This window comes from Thamnophis elegans, chromosome 5 (genome assembly GCF_009769535.1).
Source record: "Thamnophis elegans isolate rThaEle1 chromosome 5, rThaEle1.pri, whole genome shotgun sequence".
Classification (NCBI taxonomy): Eukaryota; Metazoa; Chordata; class Lepidosauria; order Squamata; family Colubridae; genus Thamnophis; species Thamnophis elegans.
Genome location: NC_045545.1, coordinates 69,353,118 through 69,378,278, shown reverse-complemented (window position 1 = coordinate 69,378,278; position 25,161 = coordinate 69,353,118). Strand labels below are relative to the sequence as shown.

The window sequence follows — 25,161 nt, the reverse complement described above, 5'->3', positions numbered from 1 at the left end:
TTGTATAGAAAGCTGTTGTATGCAGCTTTCTCCAAGATAGTTGAGCATCCATAAAGCAGTGAGTAAAAAGACTGAATCCTGTTAAAACTAATTTTTTTTTAAATGAACTGTTTTGAAAGCCAAGTTTCATTATCTTTTGCATGGGAAAATTTTAAATTATATTCATGTGTTGTTATACAGAAATTGGTGCCAGGAAAAGTAATTTACATTGTTATTATGAGTTGATCCGATTACTTAAAGGTAGTCCTTTGCCACTAAACAGATTCTTAAAAACGTGCCCATGTTTCCCTGAAAATAAGACACTGTCTTATAAGGCACCAGGCTTATTTTCGGGGAAGGGGATGTCATCCACTGACTCACCTCACTTGCGTGTGTCTTCCCCAGCCTCTTTTTTTTTTTTTTTTTTTGCTATCAGAGGCCTTTAGGAACTTTTTAATCTGGCAAGGCCAGCAAGGCTTTCCTGAAGGCCTCTGCAGCCAATAATAGAGCTCTGGATTGATCCCAGGTGTGTTATTGGCTACAGAGGCCTTCAGGAAAGTCTTGCCAGCTGCAGAAGAAATGGGTTGAGGTGTGCAAGGCCTGGCTACAACTGTCCAAAGGTAAGGGCAGCTCCACCCACCTCCATCCCCACCCTAGCTTAATTTTTACATGTACATCCTGAAGTGGGCGGGATCTTAATTAGGGCTTACTTTGGGGGATAGGGCTTATATTGGGCACATGTGTAAAAATCAAGCTAGGACTTACTTTCTGAGTAGGACCTATTTTTGGGGAAACACTGTATCTCTGTTGCCACTCCGTCCATATCATCGTTGGAATGCATCAGGAAGTGAAAGCAAACAAGCAAAAAAGGAATCCCAGTATTTGTTTAATAGTAGATGCACTCACTTGCCGACACATCTTGGATAGCTATGTGTGAAAATATCTCTTAACAGCAAGGCTCAAATTGAGTGTAAAGAATTTCTGAGAAACTTCTTATTATGGAATATATATTTAGTTTTATTTGCATCCTAACCTTGATTTAGAAAAATACTCCAATGCTTATAACGCTATAAAATACCATCATAAACACATAGTAGTTGGCCCTCAAGATTTTGGCATGAACCCTATCATTTTGACAATTATACTGAAGGTAGTGTTTCTCTGTTTACAAGAATTCTCTTTATTGTAACCAAAGCCAGTCAGGTGCAGAATATCCCATAATATAGGCTTACTGTATTATGGGACATTCTGATTAAAGTAAGAAAGCTGGAAGAAGACTCTACTGTCGTTTCCTTCAACATAACTGGAAATAATCTCTACAGCCATTACTTAAACATGCAGTCTAACATCGTAGAAAATCACATATTTATGAAACACTCAGCTTTTAAATGAAAACATCTTCTAATTTGGTGAACAATTAATATTTTATAAACCAGTGACCTTTGTTTGACCATAGGAGATGACCTCTGTTCTTGGGTATTTCTTGGTCTTCATGAGTAGATCCATAAAACATTTTATAATTTCTATTAATACAGTAATGGGCAAGGTGTTGAGGTTTCTTCCAGTGAAACATAGATTAAATTTGAACTCAGGAAAGTTGGAAGCACAAAATCCTAACCAGTGAAGGAAGCTGCAAAAGTCATTGATGCATTTGCCTGATCTTTTGTTTATCCTCAAAGAAATATGGCAGGTCCAAGTCCTTTTACTTCTCTAGGTTTCATTTCATGACTCATTTTTCCAAATGAAAGGTTGGGAAGCAAACACACTTTCATCAACAGGCAAGGTGCTTTTGAAAGTGAACTTAGCAGACATATAATTCAACTATTATGGCTGGTCCCATGGACCCTAATTCAACTTTTAATTGGGAAAGCATTCTTACATATAAAAAAGGAGAGCAAAGATATTGGTTTGAAATCAAGGTGAAAACTCTGGATAGCTCTGATAGACTTGAAGTGTTCCAATAGAAAGAGAAAATGGAATAGCAGAGTTCAGCAGCTGAGTCATGATTAATACGGTAGTCCTCAATTTACAACCACAACTGAGGCTAGAATTTAGGTTGTTAAGCAAGGTGGTTGTTAAGGGAGCCACACCCAATTTTACGATCTGTTTACTGTTATTAAGCAAATTACTGCAGTTGTTAAGTCAATCATGTGATCTTTAAGCAAGTCTGGCTTTTCTGATTGACTTTGCTTGCCAGAAGCTGGCTAGAAAGATCATAAATGACTACCACATGTCCCCAGGATGCTGCACCATTGTAATTGCATACTGGATGCCAAGCAATCAAATTTTGATCACATGACTATGGGACTGTGCGAGGATTGGTTTGTAAGTCATATTTTTCAGTGTCATTGTAACTTTGAATAGTCACTAAAAATGGGTTGTAAGTCACGGACTAGCCTGTATTGCTATCAGAGGGGAGATGGAAGTTGAAAGAAAGAATCCTTTCCTAAAAAGTTAGATAAAGGATTAGCTCAGAGTAAATGCACAGGAAATAGAGTGATTCTCCATACTTTATTTACTGCTTCTTTTTCTGTGTCTCCCTTGTCTCTTTTCTCTGTTTCTATCTCTTTGCCCGGGGGGTCTTGGGTTTCCCCTGCTGAAATAGATGTCAGAAGAGGATTCTCCAGAGGATCTGTCATCTGAACATGGAGCTGCCTTAATCATGGAATCTTTTATACAGAAAAGCCTTGTTTCTTCTCCTGAGGTTATCACCACTCTTTCAATTTCTCTCTCTTTTCTATATCTGCTTCTCTTTTTGTTTCCGTTCCTAGACGTAGATATAGGCCAGGGGTGTCAAACTCATCATGGCGTCGTCACGTGACGTTTCACGACTTTTCCTCCCTTCGCTAAACTGGGCGTGGGCGTGGACAGTGGGTGACACATCCAGCCGATGGGCCACATGTTTGACACCTCTGATGTAGGCTATAATGCTACTCACACTTACTAAGGGTTGAGCTCTTAGAAGGCCTCAGATCTTTTGAAATCAGTAGGATGCAGTTTTTACTGTTGTTTAAGCTTGTATTCATGGCAGTTCATCAATCAACCTGATGAACTTGATGAACCAAGTTCATTTAATCAGGGGTTCATTTAGAATTTATCTGAAACAATAACATCTGACTATATCTAAACTACTAGGAATGCTGGAAAAATGGTGAATTATTGCAAAATATTATATTCAGCCTTTAAATCTCCAAATGATTTTGATGTCAGCGTTTCGGGAAAGTCCACCAGTATTTGAAAACTGTACCAAAATGTGCTTCAGTGAAAGATAAGGTGATACTGTATTCATTTCCTAGTTAATGGAGGTACAAGAATCCATAGTGAGCTCTGCAAATTACCTTTACCTCTTTTTTTGCTTTTCAAGTTTTTCAATTGTGGATAGCAGCATGCATCCAAATAACAGTTGAAGGGAAACAAAAGGAGAGATTTATGCCTCCATTTCCTTCCTGCAGGTTGGGTAGAGGCATTTGATTGGCCATTGTAATAGAATATAGCAGGGGTCTCCAACCTTGGCAACTTTAAAACTTGTGGAGTTCAACTCCCAGAATTGAGAGTTGAACACAAGTCTTAAAGTTGCTAAGGTTAGAGACCCCTGGAATATAGGACTAAGACCTAATTTAGCAAGGGTAGACCAGTTTGCTTTGAAAAAAAGTTGTGAGTGTAGGTTTATTAAATATTGTCTGATTTCTGAGGAACTTTTGCCAGACTGATGATCTGACTTAGATATACAGTATCTCTGGACACAATTAAAAGCTGTGGTATGTGCATTTCATTTAAAAAGATACTCAGCATCTTTCAAAGAATACAGCAGCTCTTTGTGGATATGTATAAGCCTGTACAACAAAGAAAATTCTTCTGCAGAGAACTGAAATACAATAAAACATTATTCCAAATTTGGCCAATGCTACCAAATGCAAAAGTATTAATATAACAAATGCTTTAGAAACACTTGAATAGTTCAAGCATACAAATATTGTGACCTTTCTTCATTCAAGGAGACATCCATTTTGGTCAGTTTGTTGTTCATATACTTAACCACAGAGGTGTTATATCTACAGTGGTATTGTAGTCAGACAAATAAAATCTGAGACATCTGGTGGCAGAGGCAGTGAACAGCCTTACCGCAGTACAGCAAGGCTGTTCTGTTTTCTGAATTGTCCTATTAACAAAAAAAAAGCTAAATCTTACATTTCCAGATAGATATTGTCTCATTCATTTTTATAATCCAAGTAGGTTATAAAAAATAAGAGATGTGGTTAAAATTTTGGTGCATAGACTTAAACAGAAGTACAGCAATGTAGAGTAGCTAGAAGACTCTGTCATTTCACCTGCTGTCAAATATAGTGGCTTGTGTCAATTGTGGCATGGCAGTGATATTATGGCACAGATTTTGAAATAGGATGTTGTGTTCTGGTCCAGTGTTTATTTCCAAAGACGGCATAATGAAAGCTACGGTAGATTTCCCATCTATCATAAGCATTGCAGCCTATCTAAGAATTGAAAGTATGCAATTGACAACTTTTGTGAGTTCTGATTGTGGTTTATGGCATAGAGGGAGATGTCCCCTCCTCCCACGTCTGAAAGAAACACATAGAGCTTTAATAATATCACTCTGGTCAAAAGTTGTATTATAGAAAAGTGGAATCAACAACTACACTATGGACTACTTAGCAGCTAAACTGCTTTAATCTGTTTTGTGCACACACATTGCTAAATCAAAATTTTTAAACCTCTTTCCCAAATTACAGTTACATGATTCTCAATCATACTAAGCCAAAATCAAAAGAAACTGGTCATGGTTATTAAATCTGTCCTTCAAAAAATTAGTACCTACCAAATTTCACAGAACATTGATATTGATTTGGTTCATACATACTATGTCAGAATATGCTTTGTTTTAGCTTAGTATATTTTCTGAACTTGGTGATTGTGGTTCATAAAACATAGCTGTAGCTAAGCATGTACATTAAGACAACAATAATTCAAATTGTCATTTAAAACTGCCACTATATATGCTGTTATTTAATTTACTAGGACTGACCAACTATTTGCACCCAAGACAACTGTCAGTTTCAATTACAAAGTTAAGATACACAGTTTAATTATATAAGCATATATAATTGAATAAAGATAAGTAACATACGTCTTATCTGTGGTTTTTTCTCAAAGTTATGGAATATGGAAGAAAATAACTGTTATATTTCTATCAATTGAGATAGGAATGTATATTAATTCTTGTATGAATTTCTTTGACCACACATATAAAATTAATGTTTGGATAATAATTTAGTTTTTAAATAGTTTTGCAGCATTTGGATGTTGCAATGCAGGTCTTTGTTATGTATTTGTAGCTCACTATAGATCTGAACATTTAATGATATAAAAACCTGTATATAAATATGCAAGTTTGGGATGGTTTTACACAGATTAATTGCATAGTATTATTTCTAAAAACATATCCTGAATAGAAATACAGGTAATCCTTGAGTTACAACCACTCATTTAGTGACTGTTTCAAGTTATAACAGCACTGAAAAAAGTGACTTATGACCAATTCACAAACTTACAACCATTCCAACATCCCCATGGTCACTTGATCAAAATTTGGACACCTAGCAACTGATTCATATTTATGATAGTTGCAGTGTTCCAGGGTCATTTGATCCACTTTTGTGACCTTCTGACAAGCAAAATCAATGGGGAAGCCAGATTCACTCAACAACCGTGTTACTAAATTAACATATGCAGTGATTCTTTTTACAACTCTGGAAAGAAAGTTTGAAAAATGGGGCAAAACTCACTTAACAACTGTCTTGCTTAGCAATAGAAATTTTGGGCTCCTTTGTGGTCGTAAGTGGAGGATTACCTGTAGATTAATTTGTGCTTAATATAAAATGCCTTAATGCAAAGCAAAATTGAATTTTAATATTAGGGTATATTTTATATAATATTTTTATAGCTTGGTACATCATTCTATAATACTTGTAGCTTCTTTTGCATGTTTAAAAATGTAAAAATAAAGTAATATAATTTATCAGATTCTCATATGAACTTGATAGTTTGGGCATATCCATGTAACTAGTCCAGGAAGTACTGTGTTTACTCTAAATTCACTTTGTTTTTAATTGCAGGAGATCCTCAACCTAGGCCCATTCGTTCAGCGACATTCAAAGTTATGATGATGTTGAACGAATGGTGGTTAAGACCAGTCTTTGGAATTCCAGCTATCTCAGTATCCCTGTGGTCACATGATCATGCTCTGGGAACTTGGCAACCAGTTAGCACTTACAACTAGTTGCAGTACCCCAGGATCATGTGATCGCTATTTGCAACCTTCCTTGTCGGCTTCACCAGAAAGCCAATGGGAAAGCTGAAAGGGAGGGTCAGAAGTCACTGGGGTAAGTCTCCCCTACCTCACCATGCCGGCCACTCGGAAACCCCATGCGCTCTTCCTGACCCATGTTGTACTTCTCATGCACCCCCTTGAACTCTCGTGCTTCCTCCTCAACTTACACTATGCCTCTTACACTTGCCCTTGCACTCTCCTTCACCCAGCAGCCGCCACTTGCCTGCTGGCTTCCCCAAGTGACTTTGGTTGTGGGAAACTAGCAGGAAGTTGTCTTTCCTAATGACTGTGGAATTTGGTTAACAACAGAAACTGGGACTCATATAATTGCTATTTGAATTCTTTCCTCATGGCTTCCCCAGAAAGTCAATGGGGAAGCCGGCAGGGAAGGTTGCAAGTCACTGAGGTAAGTCTTCTGCACCATATTAGTCACTTGCACATTCTTGTGCATTCTCTCTGTTTTGTGCCGCACGTCTCATCCAGCCTTGCACACCCTTCCTGACTTGCACCCTGATTCTCCCACACTCCCACACACCTTCCCTGATCTTTACGCTCACTCCCTCACATCCTCCTCCACTGGGCAGCAGCCACTTATCTGCCTGCTAAACTTGGGGCTTGCAACTTCCTGCCAGTTTCCCCATTAAGTTTGATTGTGGGAAGCCGGAAGGAAGTTGCTTTGCCCAAAAAATTAACAATATCCTTTTAGACAAATATAGGTGGCTACTTAGGATTATGGAATCGTTCCATACTCTGTATAATTATTTGTGGTTGTTTTAGAGAAGCAAAAGAAACTAGAATCAGAAGTTTTAGGATTAGAATTATTATTAGTAGTATTAGATGAATACTAATAGAAATATTAGAAGTAGCGTCTAACAGATGAAATAATGAGAGTGCCAAGCTTCCCTTACAGTAGTGAATTGTGGTATAATGTACCTGTTAGGTTGTTGGTTATATATCACAGCATGGCACATGATATTAGAGTCACAATTGGAAGATTTGCAAATTGTAGGTCTTTGTGATCCTGCCCTCAAGATTCTATTATTGCAGTTTTCATCTTATATATTAACCATCAATAACACTTTTAAGAAGATAAAAATATTTTTATTTAGTAAAGAATGCAGGCTAGTGTTATCATTTTAAAGCAAAGTACATAAGAGTAACAATCTAATTCTCTGTTATTCTTCATTTTTCTACCACTATTCTCAGTATTTGCTCTTTACATATGTTTGTTACATAGAGATGACTTAATTTTAGCTGAGTGTGCTATGGTGATGATGGGTCTAAATAACACAAAGCATCCAATAATTGCAAACCATCATTATTATTTAAAACAAAGTTTCCTAACTCTATACCTTTAAGTTATGTAAATTTCAACTCCCATGCTGGCTGGGGAATTCTGAGAATTGAAGTCTCCACACCTTAAAGTTGCAGAGGTTGAGAAACACTGATTCAAGCAGTTTGGTACTGCTGTTTCATGTAATTTATTCCAGGCTTCTTATTGCTCTGTTGAACACTTTATTTTCTTAGGCAAAAAAAGATTGGTGTTGCAGTTTTTACTTACTTTCTTAATGTTGTCTTCCTAATTCTAAACCAGACTGGTCCCCCCTCCTTCAACTGAATTGGTTTGGATAAAAATTTGCTTCTTATAAATTGATGACTTTATTCAGATTTTCTCAGTGAAGTGGAATATCATGTTAAGCTCTAATTGTAATATACAACTGTGATATACATATACATACATACATATGTATAATATAATATAGTTTTGCAAAATATCTTCTTCCATTTTGTTTGTTATTTTAGTGCAATTTTTCAAAATGCTTTCATTAAAAAAAAATTTTTTTGATTCAGTGGATTAAAGGGATTCTCTTTGATCTGATAATTTCCTGTAGGTTTGCACAGTTGTTTTGAAAATGATGTACAAGGAAGCCTCTGGAGAAATCCAAAAACACATCCAATGACTGTTACAGTTTAAGTTGACCTGTTTACTCAGTATATAATTTAAGTGGGGCTTAATTTAAATATAATTAACCTATATATCCTATTTCAGTTAGTTTGTTTTTATTTATTTTATTTATTTTCTGTTATTTATGAGCCAAATTAGTGTCAACACCCCAAATAAGATTAGGATATGCATATAAAATGCCTTGGTGTTCATATTAATGTAACAGTGTAAAAAAGAAACTGTTATAGTTAAATTGATGCTAAATGCATTGATGAGTCTCTATTATATTTGAACTTTGACATTCAAATAATTAAACTATAATTGATTTACAGCATTTTGGTATATCATATAATTAAGAAGTAGATGCATAAATGCATTTATTTGCCATCAGAAAATTCTGCTGTAAACATACCTGTAATTAAAAACCTCCTTTCAAAAACTCCTATGTATTTCTTAGACAATCAAATAATTTGAAACCATATACAGCTTCAACAGAATGCAAAGCAGCTATAAAAGTACTGTTGTTCATTTCCAAAACCTGACTCTTTTTCATTTCTCATTAAAAATATGAATCTAGAAAACTTACCAGAGTTCTCTGAGATCATTTAATTCAAAATACCAGAGCACAATTGGTCAAAAATGTTTGTTTTAAAATACAGTAATAAATTTATACTGTTACAATGATGTTAGGCACATTTTTAGATGTTTGTAACTAGAAAAGGAGAAAACGTACTTGTTAAAATTTAATTCTCAATTGATCTCAGGTTTGAGATGTTATACCATCTAGTTGATAAAGGAAAGATTTAGGTACTTGTTTCCTGTGCAATAATGCATGAATGCTGCATCAGGATCTTTGTTATCTATTTAATTATCATCTATTTGAGTAACTTATGTTTAATGCTAATTTTTCTTGCTCCAATTACAATGCAGGATTCAGAGCATTGGGTTTTTATAGAAAGAGGAACTTCTGGGCTGGAAGAGCTAGCACTAAAACAAATTATTAAGACCCAGAAGGAAGAATCAAGCGCAGGTGCCTCAGGAAAGCAAACAGATTTGGACTTTTCAAAAGAGCCCACCGCAGTAGGGGTAGACAAGGCAGCAACAAAGCAAGAGGTGAAAGCAAATGAGGGAAGCAAAATAAAGGTCCACAGAAAAGCCAAAATGATAGCCAGTCCAGAAGATTTTGAATCATTTTGGGACGATGATAAGAATGAGAAAGATTACAGAAAAAAATCTTCTAAGACAGAAAAGCTTCCTGGGGAAAGAGAAGAAAAGAGCAATAAAACGGAGGCAGCACTGTTTGTTTCTTCTGAACCTGAGAAAAAAGAAGAAAAGAAAGACAAAATAAAGAATGTGGTGCTAGCCTCCACTGAAAATATACAACCCACTGGCCTGCACCAATCTAAAGACGGACCAACATGTGCCTCGGTTCATCCAGAATCTCCCAAAAAAGAAAACAGAATTCTAATAAGCGAACATAGGACTTCCTTGAAATTATCAGAAAAGGAAGTTCTTCAGGATACCTCAGATTCTGACTCAGTTAAAACTAAGGTGAAACTAAGCGATAAGACAGGATCCTCTGCTGCCGAACGGATCATCTATTTGGATTCTGAAGAAACAGATGAAACAAATGATGAGACCAAGGAAATACTTGACCAAAAAAAGAATTGTGCCTTTGAAACGAGGCAAGAAAGTGAAATAGAAAAACAGAAGAGCATTAGTTTTGCCCCAGTTATAGGAAAGAGAGAGGGAGAAAATGTGCTTCCATTCCCCTTACCCACATATTGTGAAGGAATGTCAGACATCAGCGAAACAATTCTTCAGTCAGAGCAGTCCGAGACTGCAGATGACAACATACACTCTATTAAGCAGTCTTCAAATGAAAAAAAAGCTCATTCATCCATTTCAGGGGAAGGTGTGCCTATAGAGTCAGATGATTATGGAATCAAAGATGATCAGAAATGCAGTGCATTTTCTTCGACAGATGAAGCCTGTGGAAAGGATTCCATAATCCCATTATCAGTGCCTCAGTTACAATCTGGATTCTCCACCAAAGAGGCAACAGCTTATCCTTCTTACGAACATAAAAAAGGAGTGGATGAAACATATAACAGCAGTCCTCCAGAAGGGAAAAAAGAATATGATAAGAAGGAGGCTGATACTGCCATAGGAACACAGAGCATAATATTAAAAACTTCAGAAAATCAAAGCAGAAGAAATAAGTTAGAAGAAATGGAAGCTACTCAAATACTTCTTCAGATGGAAGCCATAGAATATATGGACTCCACCATGATTGCCTCACACAATCAGCTTTCCTGTTCTTCAGAAATTTCAACTAGAGGTTCACATATATCGCAAGAAGCAAAAACAGAAAAATTAGCCCAAGAACAGACTCAAGATTCAAACTGGCCTCTTCAGAACAAATTATCAGAAGGTCAGGAACTAGTCCAAAGTAAATACATCAGATCTGAAGATTCCACCAAAGATGAACTTCCTGACTCAGAGCTATTAGCCAAAGATGAAAGTATTGAATTGAAAAGTCCAGCCATAAACAAACAAGAAATGGAAAGTGGAGCCTTTGTTAATTCTAGTGAACAGGCTCCAATGACAAAAGATAAGTCTACCCTGTCAGAAGATTCAACTAAAAATAAACCATCAGATTCACATAATATGTCAGAATGTAGAGAAACAGCTAAATATGAATCCTCCGAGACTGAAGAGTATGACAGAAATGAGTCTCATAAATTAAATGGGATAGCTAAATATAAATTCCAAGAATCAGCAGAACTCCCAAAATTAGAAGAGGTGGCTAAGAATAATATTCCAGAATGGGAGGACTTAGGTAAAGATAAGCTCTGTGAAATGAATGAGCTGACCAAAGATAATACTGCAAAGTCAGAGGATATCGTTTTAACTTTAAATCTAGATGACGTAGTTCAGGGTACAACCTCTGGCTTGAAGCAGCCATCTAGGGATACAATATTATTAAAGCCTGCCTCTGTAGTTGTTTCTAAACCTTCAGAATTGGAAGGTCATTTATTTTTAAAAGAGGAACTTGACACTACACAGTCTGTTAAGACTGGGTCACCTGAATGGAACAAAGAATGTTCACAACCTCTTCATGCTATAAAGCAGGACCTGAAATCTGTGCAAACTACACATAATAAACAAAAACCCAATCTAGAACAACTCAAGCTCATAGGGTATAGCACAGCTTCATCTCAAAAGCATAAGGATGCAGATTCATCCACAGAGAGCTCAAAGGATTTCATTGAGCATAAGAGTGCAACAAATAAAGAAAACTCCGTAGCTTCTAGAATTAGGATGTTTGAACAAGGTGAAATGTACAGCTCACTTTCTGATGAACCAGATGTTGCCTTAACAGGATTCCACGATAGTTGTCCAGGCAGTGAAATACCAAAAGATTCATCAAACATAGAACTACACAAAGATACATTTTTGGAAAACAGCTGTGCAAAATTAATAGTGGCTTTGCAACCTTCAGATGGCAAAACAAAAGACCCTGGAGGGACATCAGACATGGTCTACCTCGCTGAAAATCAAGGCACAAGTGAGGGAGAACCATCTCAGCTGTCATCTTGGAAGGAAGATATTTCTCTTGGATCTGAGCAAGGAGGAGAAAGAGAAGCTGAACTGGCTTCTCCTGATTCTGGCTGTGAAATCACTTTGGCAGAAGCTGTGGTAACTCCCACATGAACTGTCCCATTGGAAAGTTCATAAAGCATGTTGTGTGACACGTCTTTATGCATCATGTGCCATGGCTTTAAACATGGCCATTGATTGAAAACTGCTGCTTGCATCCCTTGTCCTTTCTGTATGTGTGTGTGACCTGGCTCAGTTACTGAATGCAAACCTCCTGGCCCAGGCAGCTCATCAGCTTTTGAAGTGTTTCTGTGTGAGAGAGAGGGAGAGAAAGGGAGAAAACTTCTAAAGATTTGGCTACCTAGAGAATGCCAGCTGCTAAGTTGAAACTAGTCAAGAGTACTATGAATGGAATTGCTCAATGGTAGGGTGGGAGGGGATGACATGCCTAGAGCTTTATACCTTAACCATACCCCCATGCACACCCCTAGCAGCCACATTCTCATGCTTCCAGCTTCCTCCTTTTTTGCATCTTTTTAATGTTGATCCCTTTTCTGGCTTGGCTTGTGAGCTCTCCTTCTCTTTCTGTTCTTGACAAGCTAGTGGCTGGCTGACAGACCAAAGAGCTTCACATTGCTCCAGTAAAGTTAGTAGTTAAACTCCTTTCTGCTCCATAAAACTAATCCCTTTTCTCTAATCTAGAGCAAATTTCAAGAACAAACTTGGGAAGAAAAGGATTTGTCAGGCCTATCAGTAAAAGCCTTTCCGAAAGAAGAGAGTTTAAAGGCTGCTCCTCCAGTGGCCCTTCAGGTCTCAGTCCTGTTTTACTAACTGCTTGTGTTTGTGGTGTAAAAGCTCAACCTAAGTGTTGGCGAGCCATGCACCACCACCCCTTCTCCTTGCTTACTGAGCTGCTATATATATATTTGTATAATTATATATATTTATTTATGTAGATATATTTGATGCTTGTATATATAAATATATATAAATATATTCCTATCTGTGTTTCAAATATCTTTTTTCATACCTCTGAACATGCCAGAATCTGGACAAAAGGCAATATTTATTTCAGTGGGGCTCCTATTCATTGAATTAAATTATTTTTGGCTCAGAAAAATCTAACAGAGATTTTTCTGTGAATGAATAATTCTATGATATTTTAATATTTTTCTGAAAAACAACCATTTGGCCCGACTGAATAATCACTGTAATGCAGTTGAGAGGTATATGTGTAGCCCTCAAAGAAGAGCTTAAGATACATCTCTTTTGTTCTGATTTTTCTTGTCAATTACACTGATTAAAATCCTGCTTGGAGAACATTAAAACATGCTTGCTCTGATGGCTTCTCAGCCACAAGATGAGAGCACTCACAACACAAGCTCTTTTCATCCAAATGTTACGTTGCCTCAGGACAGATAAGCCCTTGTAAAAACTGAAGTGAGGTATACATAATAAAGGTCCAGAAAAAAACATATTGACTAGATCTCAGTGAAATTGACAAATGCTTTTTCCTGCAATATGTGCAAAGATTCAATCTTAGCTTTCACCTTTTTCGTTTTAAACTTTTTTCCCCTATTTCTTCTTTTCTTCTTTTCCCCTCCTTTATAATGTTTTCTATCCTAACAATCAGCGATTGTCTGAATTTCTTTTTAAATATCTTACAACGTTTGCTCTTTTGCACAAACCTCCTCTACCTATAAAATATCCAATCATTTATCTGGATTGATATTTTCAAAAATCACAATTTTATTTCCTCCTGGCGATTTTGTAAGTAGAACGAAACAATATTTTTACCTTGTCTCCTCCCTGTAGAGAATTTGCTGTGAGACGAGTTTTGGTGATCATTTTTTGGGATGTGTTTGACACCCTTTGTTTGATGCTTCTCTTCACTCTTTCTTTCTGTTTCATTGCTTCTGATGGCTACCATCTGCCATTCAGTGCTTGGAGCCTTAGCTTCTTTCCTCCCTTTTGTCTCATTCAGAGAGCGGGATTGAGGGAGGGCACAGAGGAGAAATCTAAGATGCCTCGGCACAGGGCTCCTGAAAGTGATACCGGGGACGAAGATCAGGACCAGGAGAGAGACTCGGTCTTCCTGAAGGACAACCATTTGGCCATCGAGCGCAAGTGCTCCAGCATTACTGTCAGCTCAACTTCCAGCCTCGAGGCTGAGGTGGACTTCACCATCATTGGTGACTACCAAAGTGCAGCCTTTGAAGATTTCTCACGGAGTCTCCCTGAGCTTGATAAGGAAAAGAGTGAGGGAGAAGCAGAGGGTCAGATTTCTACTGAGGAAACTGACAGATCAGCTCCCAAGGAAGATGGTGATGCAATGGATGAAGATAAGGTTTATCATGTAACCCCAGAAGAGGTACAAAAGAAGACACAATGCACAGATGTGTCTAAATGTCTTCATTTCAGTAGTGTCTGTCTTGGCATTTGCACCGCTTGATCAGGTGTCCGTCTCATATTTGGAAGAACATATCCATTTATTATTAGCCTTTTAAAACATTTTACCTTCATAAATGTGACTGTCTTGTCTGCATGATTGTTTCTGACATTCAAATGCATGTTTGTCCTCTGAGGGCATTTGTGATTCCTTTAATCATGAAGTTACATCACACTTTAACCAACTGCATTTGCCTGGCTGCTCCATTGTATTGGATGTATTGTATTTGTGTATTCTCTTTGTTGCATGAATTCAACAAATAATATGTGTATTAAATATGCTTGGTATTTATGTATAAAATAACTAAAAATGAACATCATAACTGAATCAAATGACAATTGGCTATTCTCATTCTCTTAACAATAGTAACTGTGAAAGGGATCTTGGAGTCCTAGTGGACAACCATTTAAATATGAGCCAGCAGTGTGCAGCAGCTGCCAAAAAAGCCAACACAGTTCTAGGCTGCATAAACAGAGGGATAGAATCAAGATCATGTGAAGTGTTAATACCACTTTATAATGCCTTGGTAAAGCCACACTTGGAATACTGCATTCAGTTTTGGTCGCCACGATGTAGAAAAGATGTGGAGACTCTAGAAAGAGTGCAGAGAAGAGCAACAAAGATGATTAGAGGACTGGAGACTAAAACATATGAAGAACGGTTGCAGGAACTGGGTATGTCTAGCTTAATAGAACGAAGGACTAGGGGAGACATGATAGCAGTGTTCCAATATCTCAGGAGTTGTCACAAAGAAGAGGGAGTCAGGCTATTCTCCAAAGCACCTGAGTGTAGGACAAGAAGCAATTGGTGGAAACTAATTAAGGAGAGAAGCAACTTAGAACTGAGGAGACATTTCCTGACAGTTAGAACAATTAATCAGTGGAACAGCTTGCCTCCAGAAGTTGTGAATGCCCCAACACTGGAAGTCTTTAAGAAGATGTTGGATAGCCATCTATCTGAAACAGTATAGGGTTTCCTGCCTAGGCAGGGGGTTGGACTAGAAGACCTCCAAGGTCCCTTCCAACTCTGCTATTGTATTATTGTAAAAATCAAAAAGCAGATACTGTACTGTTAAAATAATTGTCTTTCCAAATTGATTAACACAAAGGTCAGAGATGGAAGAAAACATACGGGGGAAATAATGAAAAATTCTAATATTAGGCAAATGTCATGGATTTATAAGAGCAAGACTGGCTTAATCTTTGTTACTATAGTTAGTGAAATTGCATTTGAAATGGGTAGATTATATTCAAAAACAGGACTCTAAAACTATTCACTCAACAACAAATTGTTGGAGTTCTTTGCTTTCTTGCCAGTTTTAATTTTAATTCCAGTTTTCCAGATTATAATCTTCATAGAAATAACATATGATCTAGTTCATACACTTTCAGTCAGTCCTTTATTATCAAATATGTTCTCTGGAATAAAATTCTTGAGCTTAAATCAGCAAGAATTATTTGATTAACCATGACATCTGACAAAATGAGAATTAAAAATGCATATTTTTGGACAGGAAAAAGACTGTTCACAAAACAGCCATTTCTGTCATTAATTAACAATAGTTGGATTGTCATCCTTTTTTAATCTCTTTGATAGTCCTTCAATCAGAAATCAGAAATTGTAAAGAAAGTGGAAGCAGACAGCTCTGTGCAACACAGAATTGGTACAACAGATATTACACAGGTAACTTACAACTGTTACTTTATTGCACACTCAAATTTCTGCTGTAAGCACAAATGTGTTTTATAAGTCCATAAGCAAAGCAGCCCACTAAAATTGCTAATGGAAAAATAATTTACATATACTAGTAATATATTCACCATTTGTTTTTTTTATAAATATATCTTAAATACACCAGTTATTGTTTTTAAATACTTAAAAGACATAAAATGCTCAATCTATAATCAAGTTTTAAGATAATACGTATATGAATAGGAGACTAGATTGAAGTAACTTACTATCTTATATGAATATATTTTAGTTAATTTGTTTAGAATTAAATGGAATGTGCATTTAATAGATCTACTTCTATTGACTGTTATTGTTTCATTTTTCAGGTTGATGGTACCACTACAGATGGAAAAGAGGCAGTAACCACTTCCCACACTGAAAGCCCAGAAACTATATCTACAACCTCAGTAAGTTATTCATATGGAACTTATTTGTTTCTGGCCATTTGTCAGCATTGCAGCATTCTCAATTTAGCCCCTTTGTGACACAGGGTGAATGTGGGATTCTCTTCTATCCTTGCTATCCACAGTAACTTCAACTGCATCTCAGTTCCATTTTGAGACTTTTTGCACTTAGTCCCTTTCCAACTTTCCTGGCCACTTGTAGCCACCACCATTCTTGGCTGATTTTGAATAACAAAGGGGAGGCAAAATGAAAGATTGTGCTCTTTTTCCAATTCCTTCCTCTTTCAGTTTATCTTGACTGGGGTCCTTATATTCATAAGAGATGACCCTAGGGGCATGTCAGTTCTGGCCATCTCTGAAATAGCCCCTTAATAGATTTAAGTGAGTCCAAATTCCTTTGCTAAAATGTGACATAAAATATATGAGATATATTTTCATTAAAATGAGCATTGGATTATTCCTAGTTTGACAATAATCACATAAGAGATGCAAAACATATTGGAACTCCTTAAATCTTTTGAATAACATTAAAATGTTATGGATAGAAAACAGTGGTGAAATTCATTTTTTTTTTACTACCGGTTCTGTGGGCATGACTTGTTGGACGTGGCAGGGGAAGGATACTGCAAAATCTCCATTCCCACCGCATTCTGGGGCCAGCCAGAGGTAGTATTTGCCAATTCTCTGAACTACTCAAAAATTCTGCTACCGGTTCTGAACCTTCTGAATTTCACCCGATAGAAACCCTAAATTCCACCAACTGATAATTTTGCTTACCTGTTGGCTTTCAGTAGATTATACTTTAGAATAAGTGTTTTTATTTCCCTGAACAAATTAGTAGATGAAATTTAGGATTTTTCCTCATGTCTTTGAACCTCTATCCTCCCTTGTCTGATTTTGACCTATAAACATAAGTTGCAGTGTAAATATTTTTCCCCCCAGGATCACAGTACCAAACCTACAAAAGGCACTTCAGATCTTCGCTCCATTTCTCCAGTAAGTCATTGTTCATATTTTCTGAGGAAATGTCCCATCCTTGTTTCCTAAATCAGTAATAAAATTACAAGACACGAAAGAACCTGAAACAGAAATAGTACGTCTGATAGATAATACTTCACTGGACCTAGTATGAACATTCAGTAATATGAACATTCACAGTTCAGCCTGGAACATAGGAAATAACATTATTATTCAGATACCATTAAGATTATGATTCTGGACCTTTTCCTGGGACTCTTATCCTGATACCTTTCAGTCAAGATTCAGGCTGGGTTATGAAACTGAGGTGGCATTAGTCACATTTGTGCATGATTTTTGGAGTGACTGGGATGAGGGTGGTGTGTCTGTCCAAGGTGGCGCAGTGGTTAAATGCAGCACTGCAGGCTACTGCTAGATCAGCAGGTCAGCGGTTCAAATCTCACCGGCTCAGGGTTGACTCAGCCTTCCATCCTTCCGAGGTGGGTAAAATGAGGACCCAGATTGTTGGGGGCAATATGCTGACTCTCTGTAAACCGCTTAGAGAGGCCTGAAAGGCCTATGAAGCGGTATATAAGTCTACTGCTATTGCTATTGCTATTGCTATTGTCCTGTATGTGTCAGAGGTTTTTGATGCCAACAGTTTTTGTACCCTTCTGGACAGGTTTAGGAAGTGGGGAGGCACTGTTTTGCAATAGTTACTCCCTTTCTATAGTTGTTCTAGTCAGTATTGGTAGTGGGGAAGACGTTTAACTCAAGGACCCTTCTATATGGAGTACCTCACACCTCATCTCTTTGTCCCCTCCTATTTAACATTTACATGAAACAACTGGATAAATTGACTTAGTTTAATGCATATCCCTCCCCAATGATTTACAAGAGCAAAATTCAAGCTGTATTTCAAAGCTCATGTAAATAAGTAATATCAACGTATCTTCTTTCAATTCCTTATAAAGGACAATTACTGCCTTAAAAGAAGTAGATAATTGCTTCAAAACTTCTAACTGCTATAGGACTTCAGAAACTGCAATTGTACTTGGCTCAAATAAGAAATGTTGAAGCTGAATACATTGTTAAGATGATTTTTTTTTGATTTTGCAAAACTTTTAAAAACAAATTTCTAAGAACTAAGTTGATTTAAAGTAAACAGTCTATAAGAGGTCCAATTTATTTGTCCTCAAAAAATTGATTATGATCTTCTTTGGAGCAATATAAACTTTCTCTTAACAACTGTTTTAGAGAAAGCTGAGTATATCAGGGTTCATAACTTAACCCATGCCTATGACTTTTGTTTTGGAGTAACTGTAAATCTGTTGATGTGGATCATGTTTTGCATACGTTTATAGATTGCCAGTGGTGCTGTTGGCAAAGAAGCCTTCACCAGTCTTTTTGGTGCCACTGCAGAAACCCTCTCCACCTCCACAACTACCCATGTTACCAAGGTAAGATCAGTGCAGGAGCACAGAATATCAGCTTATTCCAGTGCCCAGACTTACATCTCACTTCCCATGAATGAACTTGGAAAAGATTTATTCTAGATAAGAGGCACATTGTACCTCTCTAAATATCATATCTACCTATATACTATTAACATTTATGTGTCTTTAACCTTTAACTGGGCAAAATAGGGCATCCTATGGCAACAGTTTACTGTACTCCGAATGGGCTAATGTACTTCAAATGGGCTAATTTACAGAGTATTTCCAAAATCCAATATCCACAATTCCCTTGGCATTGAAATTTGGCACATTGATGATAGTTTCAGTGCTTTCATGCTGCTGGGCCTCTAGCCAGTGATTCAGTAGACTGGCCCAGCCATAGTCCTCTGAGACTGGGTAGGCTGGCCGCTCCATTGGCTACTGGAGATCGGGCAGACAACTCCCACCCTAGACCTTCAGAGGCTGGGTAGACCACTCCCTACTTCCCTACCTGAGGACAATCAGCTGCGATCAAGTCGGCAGGAATGTAAAAGTTGTTCCTGTTCCTGCTTCTTTTTTTTTTACCCTTAGTCATTCTGTTTCTCTATTTAAGTAAGGAAAAGTCTCTGAATGGATGACCCAGTGGGTCACAAGCTACCTAAGATTATCCGATAATTAAATGTAGCTTATTTTTTTACTCCCAAGAGAGTATTTGTAAAAAAGGAATGTCATAAATTTCAGTCTAAATCATAATCTATTTTATTAGGCATTGTAGTTTGTATGCCACAGTATAGCCAATTGTTGATTTTCAACAAATCATGACTAAGCAAAGCTTAGCTTGGCATCCTGTGTCAAATTAGTCAGAGTTCTTGTGCCCCAGTAAAGCAGAAGCTATCATTCAAAACAGTTTTAGACATGGGATTTACAATATCATACTGAGTATTTATTTTCTTTTTTATTCCAGACTGTGAAAGGAGGATTTTCTGAAACCAGAATAGAAAAGCGAATCATCATAACGGGGGATGAAGATGTGGATCAAGACCAAGTATGAATGGAAGCTTTTAGCTAGGAAGTTGAACGAAACTCTTGTCCTTTTTATTTATGGAGGTGTTATGATTCAAGATAGGAAGGCAGGAAAAGTGAAAGCTGTGTGTGGCGGATGTAAGAAGAAGCCTGAGAAAGAGGCCTCTAACTGCTGAAATGAAATTCAGTGATATGCCCATCTGTATTATTGGACTCTTTAGTGTGATAGAAGCTGTTTCAGTTTCATTTAGTTTTTTGCTACAAAAAAATTGGAAATTTGGATAATAAGGTCAAGTCCTAGAATTCCTGTGTGTGCATGGAATTCCTGAAAGAATTATTGCATGCACCTGCGGGCAACCTTGATACTAAATGGTTAGGAAGATCACAGTCCCCAAATCTTTCCTTGCTCATGCCTGCTCAGGTACTCATCTAAAAACTTGTCTTACCCTTTACCGTTTCTAACATCCATATATTTAGCTTGAAGAACTGATGTTGTATTTATCATGCTTTGATGCAAATACAGAACTCTCTGAATGTTCGGGGATGTTATTATAACAACATTTATCCCTCTTCTGCTTGAACATGTGAAAGTCAGAGGAAATACAAGGTGGGACTGCAGATCTTGTATCCACCTTCCAGCTTTTACGTATGCGTGCAAATACTTTAAGACAGGGGTGACAAACTGGCAGCCCGCCGGCCAGATACGTCACGGGTAGGCCACACCCACCCGTTTTGCAAGTGGGGAAAATGTTACGAAGCATCACATGATGGCAACATGATGCAGCAAGTTTGACACCCGCCCTTTAAAAGCACTACAATTTGTTCCAGTTATAGTGATAGACATACAGATAACAGTGTAATAATATTTGCATAATTTAGATACTATTATAGATATACTTCTGGTATGTAGACCTAATTCACAATACCATGAAAGAGGGGGGAAATGTAGGTCTCTGTGATCTACAGTACAATGTGAAGCTGTGCTTATTCATAGTTAGGAATATCTGTGTGAACAGAGATATTGGTTTTGTCATTCATAAGTATAAATTTGTGTTCCTTCACTTATTCTTTTTTAAAATTATTTTCACTTGTTCTTACATGTGCACATTTTGGGGTGACTGAAGCTGCATTTGGCTCTGTAGAATGATTTGGGAGCCAGAAGGAATGTGGGCATGGTGAAATAAAAAAAAGGGGGGAGGGATATGCCTAGACTAAAACCCATAGTCTTTTTAAAAGTGCATTTTTAAAATTGCCAAGATTGGTTTCTTCTTACACTTTATCCAAATATAAAAGATTTACCAAAATTTGAGGAAGGGACCTAGCAAAGTGCAGAAATTGGACTACTCAAGGCCCCTGAGCCAAAAATTGGCCTCCAGTGACATAAGTGAAATACTACTGAATGTGAATTATTTTCTTTCCATAGGCTTTGGCTTTAGCCATCAAGGAGGCAAAATTGCAGCATCCTGATATGCTGGTAACCAAAGCTGTAGTATATAGAGAAACAGACCCATCTCCAGAAGAAAAGGACAAGAAGCCTCAGGTGGGTATAAATATGGAGAAAGTGTGGAGAAATATGATCTCGACAAGCCAAGTAAAATAGTAAATGATATACGAAGATTGTAGCTTTCAAAGCAAGCATCCTTCTAGTGAGACAACACCGAGCTCTCTCAAAAATGGCTATTTAAACAAAACTATGTGGCTGATGCTATTTGTATTGAAGAATTATCTTGATTGTAGTAAGGTAAATTTGTGAACTGTGCCATGCAGTATCTTTATTCAGATTCATAACTAAGGACAAGTTAATTGAAAAGAATGAGAATTGGCTAAGAATCTTGCCATTTTGAATGCTTACCAGACGTTTTTGCTTGGAAAGTCTGGTCCTAATGGATTAACATCCTCCTATAGAGGATGTTTTCCATGGGCTTCATACAGTAAAGCGAGTGAATGGTGCTCTGTACTAATAAGGGACATCCTAAAATAGACCCCAGGATGCCCTATAATATGCAAAAACTTCATACCTGATACAATATAGTCTTGTTAAAATAGCTAAAGCTGTTAAATTTCAAAAGTCAAAACAAGCTTGCAGTATTATATTGATAAAGGATTGACATTGTATGTATTGATTTATGTTCTTATTTTCCTTATCCTTGTATAGGAATCTTGACCTTTGTATTTCTAGAAGTTGGCATCTATTTTAACTTTGAAGTAAAGAAGGGGCCTTTATGCTGGATTCCTCACTGAGACATAGAACGTCCTGGCTGCAAGAATAATGTTGAGAGACAAAATATTAAATAAAAAGGAATAGCAAATATATTATATATTATATATACAGGAAACAAAATGCATCCTTGCACTGCTGCTATATGCTGGAGATGAATAAAACAGCAACATCAGCAACAAGCAAAACCAACCACCTCTTCAAATAAATTGAAGAATTGACTGATCTAAAAAAATCATGATGGTAATAATATTAATAATACAATAAACCACCATTGTGCATGTTACATTTAAAGAACACATAATTCATTTGTTGCACACTGAATGGAAAAGCAAAAATGCTTTGCAACAAAGCAAGAAATCAACTAGCAAAACAAGCAGAATTACAAAATGATTCCCTGATAGGAAAGAATTAAAATCCATTCACTTGTATAATTTGTTTATTATTTTCTAATTTGGGATGTGCAGTGATCATCCTTTATTTTCACGCCATGCTACTTTTGTTGCTTCACCATTGGATTCTTTTATTTTCCCCAATTGGTCCTTCCTTTTTTAAATGTTTCCTCTTCTCATCTAATGTCTTATTCTGCTGAAGATAATTATGACTTTATTTCACTTAAAGCAAAGGAAAATGATATGTATATGATTTCTCACTGAACAAAATGCAGCCTGTAGAGATTTCATATTGATGTGCTTTTAAGTTATGGATATTATATATAACTGGGGAGGGTGGGGAATGATATTAAAACAAACAGTGCTAAGTGTGACAATGACATTTTCACATTATTATTATTTGATTGATAATGGTTAATGTATTACAAGACTTTCAGATTATGCCAGTATCCCATGAAACTAAGAATAGGGGAAAAAAGAGGAATTCTGAGGAAGTTGTCTCTCACTTGAGTTTGGTGACACAATCGTGATTGTCACTGATTAAGACACATACAACAGTATGGAAGGAGTCAAAGGCAACAAAACGGATCAGTGTTACTCCAGCTCAGTTAGAATGCCTCAAATGTGCCAATTAACAGTGTCTCTTCATCCTGCAGGCTTAGGAGGAGCACAAGGTCATCACACAGAATGAGATCAAATTGCTTCATTGTTCAAGGCCTTTATTTAGCTGTCTTTCAGAGCAAAGTGTTTATTTAGGGCAAAGTTGTTATTGTATATGCCATGTCGGTTTTTCAAAATTTGAAAGTTTGGTTCCAAACCTATCGATTACGTGGCTCCAGTTTCTGATCCATGAATATGAGAATCTGCCAAAGAGGCTGCCCTGTTCTACTCATGTGTGGTTTCATTTTGTCAGATTGAGACTTTGGAGACCATATCTATCAGGGAGAAAGAGCACCTCTGCCTTCTTTAAATATGGGGATTCTATATCAGAACAGGATTTATTCATGGGTTTCTTGAAGATACATTCATCTGCCACAGTAAGCTGTGAAGCTTAGAGAACCAAACTACTAACAGCAAATACTGCTCCGGAGTAAGGATACTATTAAATAAAACTGCTCTGCCATTAATGAAACCTAGACATTGTCCTTTACCACTTTTCATTACCTCAAGAGTAATTAAAGCAGAAAGAAATGAGACAAATCTAAATGAAACAGTTTATACTTTTCCTTCTACATATTGTGAATTGGATAATGACATCTCTTATCTCTAATTGGAAATATAAATAAAAATGGGAAATGGTAATAATCATTGGAGTAATGTGGATGTATCTTATATCATAAATTGTTTGCCATTGTAGGAGACACTGGGCCATTGGCTGTTATTATGGCTCCTTAAAATTGGATCTGTTTTTGGCATGTAGGAGTGTCCTAATTAAACACTGAAAGCATAGATATAAACTTTATGCTGTAAGAGTCATTTCTAATTTTCATGTATCCAAGTGATTTTCTCCTTTAGATTTTTTTGAGGATTTTTTGTTTCCTTTTATTCTTCTGGAATATGTGATGCCATAAAACCAAAACATCAAAAAATGTAGAAACCCATAAAATATGTAGAAAACAAAAATCTTGTTCTGCTGATTTCAAAAACTGAAGAAAAATCTTGGTGGCATTATCATGTTTTTTCCCCTCAATGTTACAAAAAAAGTATTCTCCCCCTCCTCCCCTAAACTTAATTTCATTTTTAATTTCAAAACAAAGTTCAGAAATTAGGTATATATAAAGTACATTCTATTGCTCCTTCTATATGAATTGATATACATGAATCTGCCACTAAAACCTCTGGAAACAAATTGCTTCAAAAACCATTTATATAAAGACCAGAATCTAACTCTTGTCAAATACAGGAAAGGAAAGCTAAAATAGATTTGGATTCTTCCCACGGCATGACTGATGGGTAGCCATTAACAAAAACTAGTTTTTTGTTTACCTAGCAAGATGTGGCTTATATATAGATATCTATATTAATATATATATATAATATTTATTATTTGTGGTAAAGTGGAAGCCATGCATACTCTTAAGATCATGGTTTCTTCCACCTTCTGCTGCCATCTGATATAGTTGGTCACTCTGCTTTCTTTGGGTGAGGGGGTCTTTCCATTGAAAGGGACGGTTGATGCAACTGCTTGTTTGCAACAAATCCCGCAACTTGATTCTAAAACTGGCCTGCAACTGCATGAATTAAAAAGATTCATAATTATTTTTTAATTTGAAGAGCACCTTAACCAACTGAAATGCTGTCATTCCTTCATTAATTCTTCTGTCCTTCTGACCCCTCCACCCATTTCAATTTTTGTCCCATCCTTTTCGGTCATATCCTCTTTCAGTGCTTGGTGATGTATGCGTGTGTGCTCACTGTTCTTGTATTCAATAAAAGTGAAATAAATGTATCTGATGCTCACTCATTTTGTGGCTCATGGTGGCTTTTCTCTTAGGAAAAAGAGAAATGAGACCCTTTACACTGGGCCTGTCAGAATTTCAAATTTTCTTTGAGCAATTGGTTGTAAGTCAAGTACTACACATAGATGATGATGATGATGAAGTGTTGGATTATTGCGAGGCTGGGCCACAACAGGTATACAATTGAAGATACCTCACCCCACCCACCCCACCCCATTG

General features: G+C 36.8%; 2 protein-coding genes across 20 annotated transcripts in view; both read left to right on the top strand.

Annotated features, from left to right (window-relative positions):
* EPB41L1 (erythrocyte membrane protein band 4.1 like 1) overlaps positions 1-24,945 on the top strand; it is a 199,289-nt gene extending 174,344 nt beyond the window's left edge. For 17 of the 19 annotated variants that reach the window (XM_032217425.1, XM_032217421.1, XM_032217411.1 and 14 more), the window contains 9 exons: positions 12,576-12,683; positions 13,858-14,244; positions 15,919-16,005; positions 16,380-16,460; positions 17,400-17,453; positions 18,779-18,874; positions 19,815-19,895; positions 21,297-21,413; positions 22,029-24,945. In XM_032217425.1, coding sequence (XP_032073316.1) covers positions 12,576-12,683; positions 13,858-14,244; positions 15,919-16,005; positions 16,380-16,460; positions 17,400-17,453; positions 18,779-18,874; positions 19,815-19,895; positions 21,297-21,413; positions 22,029-22,037 — 1,020 coding nt within the window. In that variant the 3' untranslated portion in view covers positions 22,038-24,945. The remainder of the gene's footprint in view (positions 1-12,575; positions 12,684-13,857; positions 14,245-15,918; positions 16,006-16,379; positions 16,461-17,399; positions 17,454-18,778; positions 18,875-19,814; positions 19,896-21,296; positions 21,414-22,028) is intronic. The other 2 variants (XM_032217426.1, XM_032217427.1) reach the window with 2 other exon arrangements.
* Positions 5,650-12,268, top strand: LOC116508756 (transcriptional activator SPT7-like). Its single transcript, XM_032217406.1, has one exon. The coding sequence runs from the start codon at positions 9,099-9,101 to the stop codon at positions 11,985-11,987; it is 2,889 nt and encodes a 962-aa protein (XP_032073297.1). The 5' UTR covers positions 5,650-9,098; the 3' UTR covers positions 11,988-12,268.
* Positions 24,946-25,161: the final 216 nt, after the last annotated feature.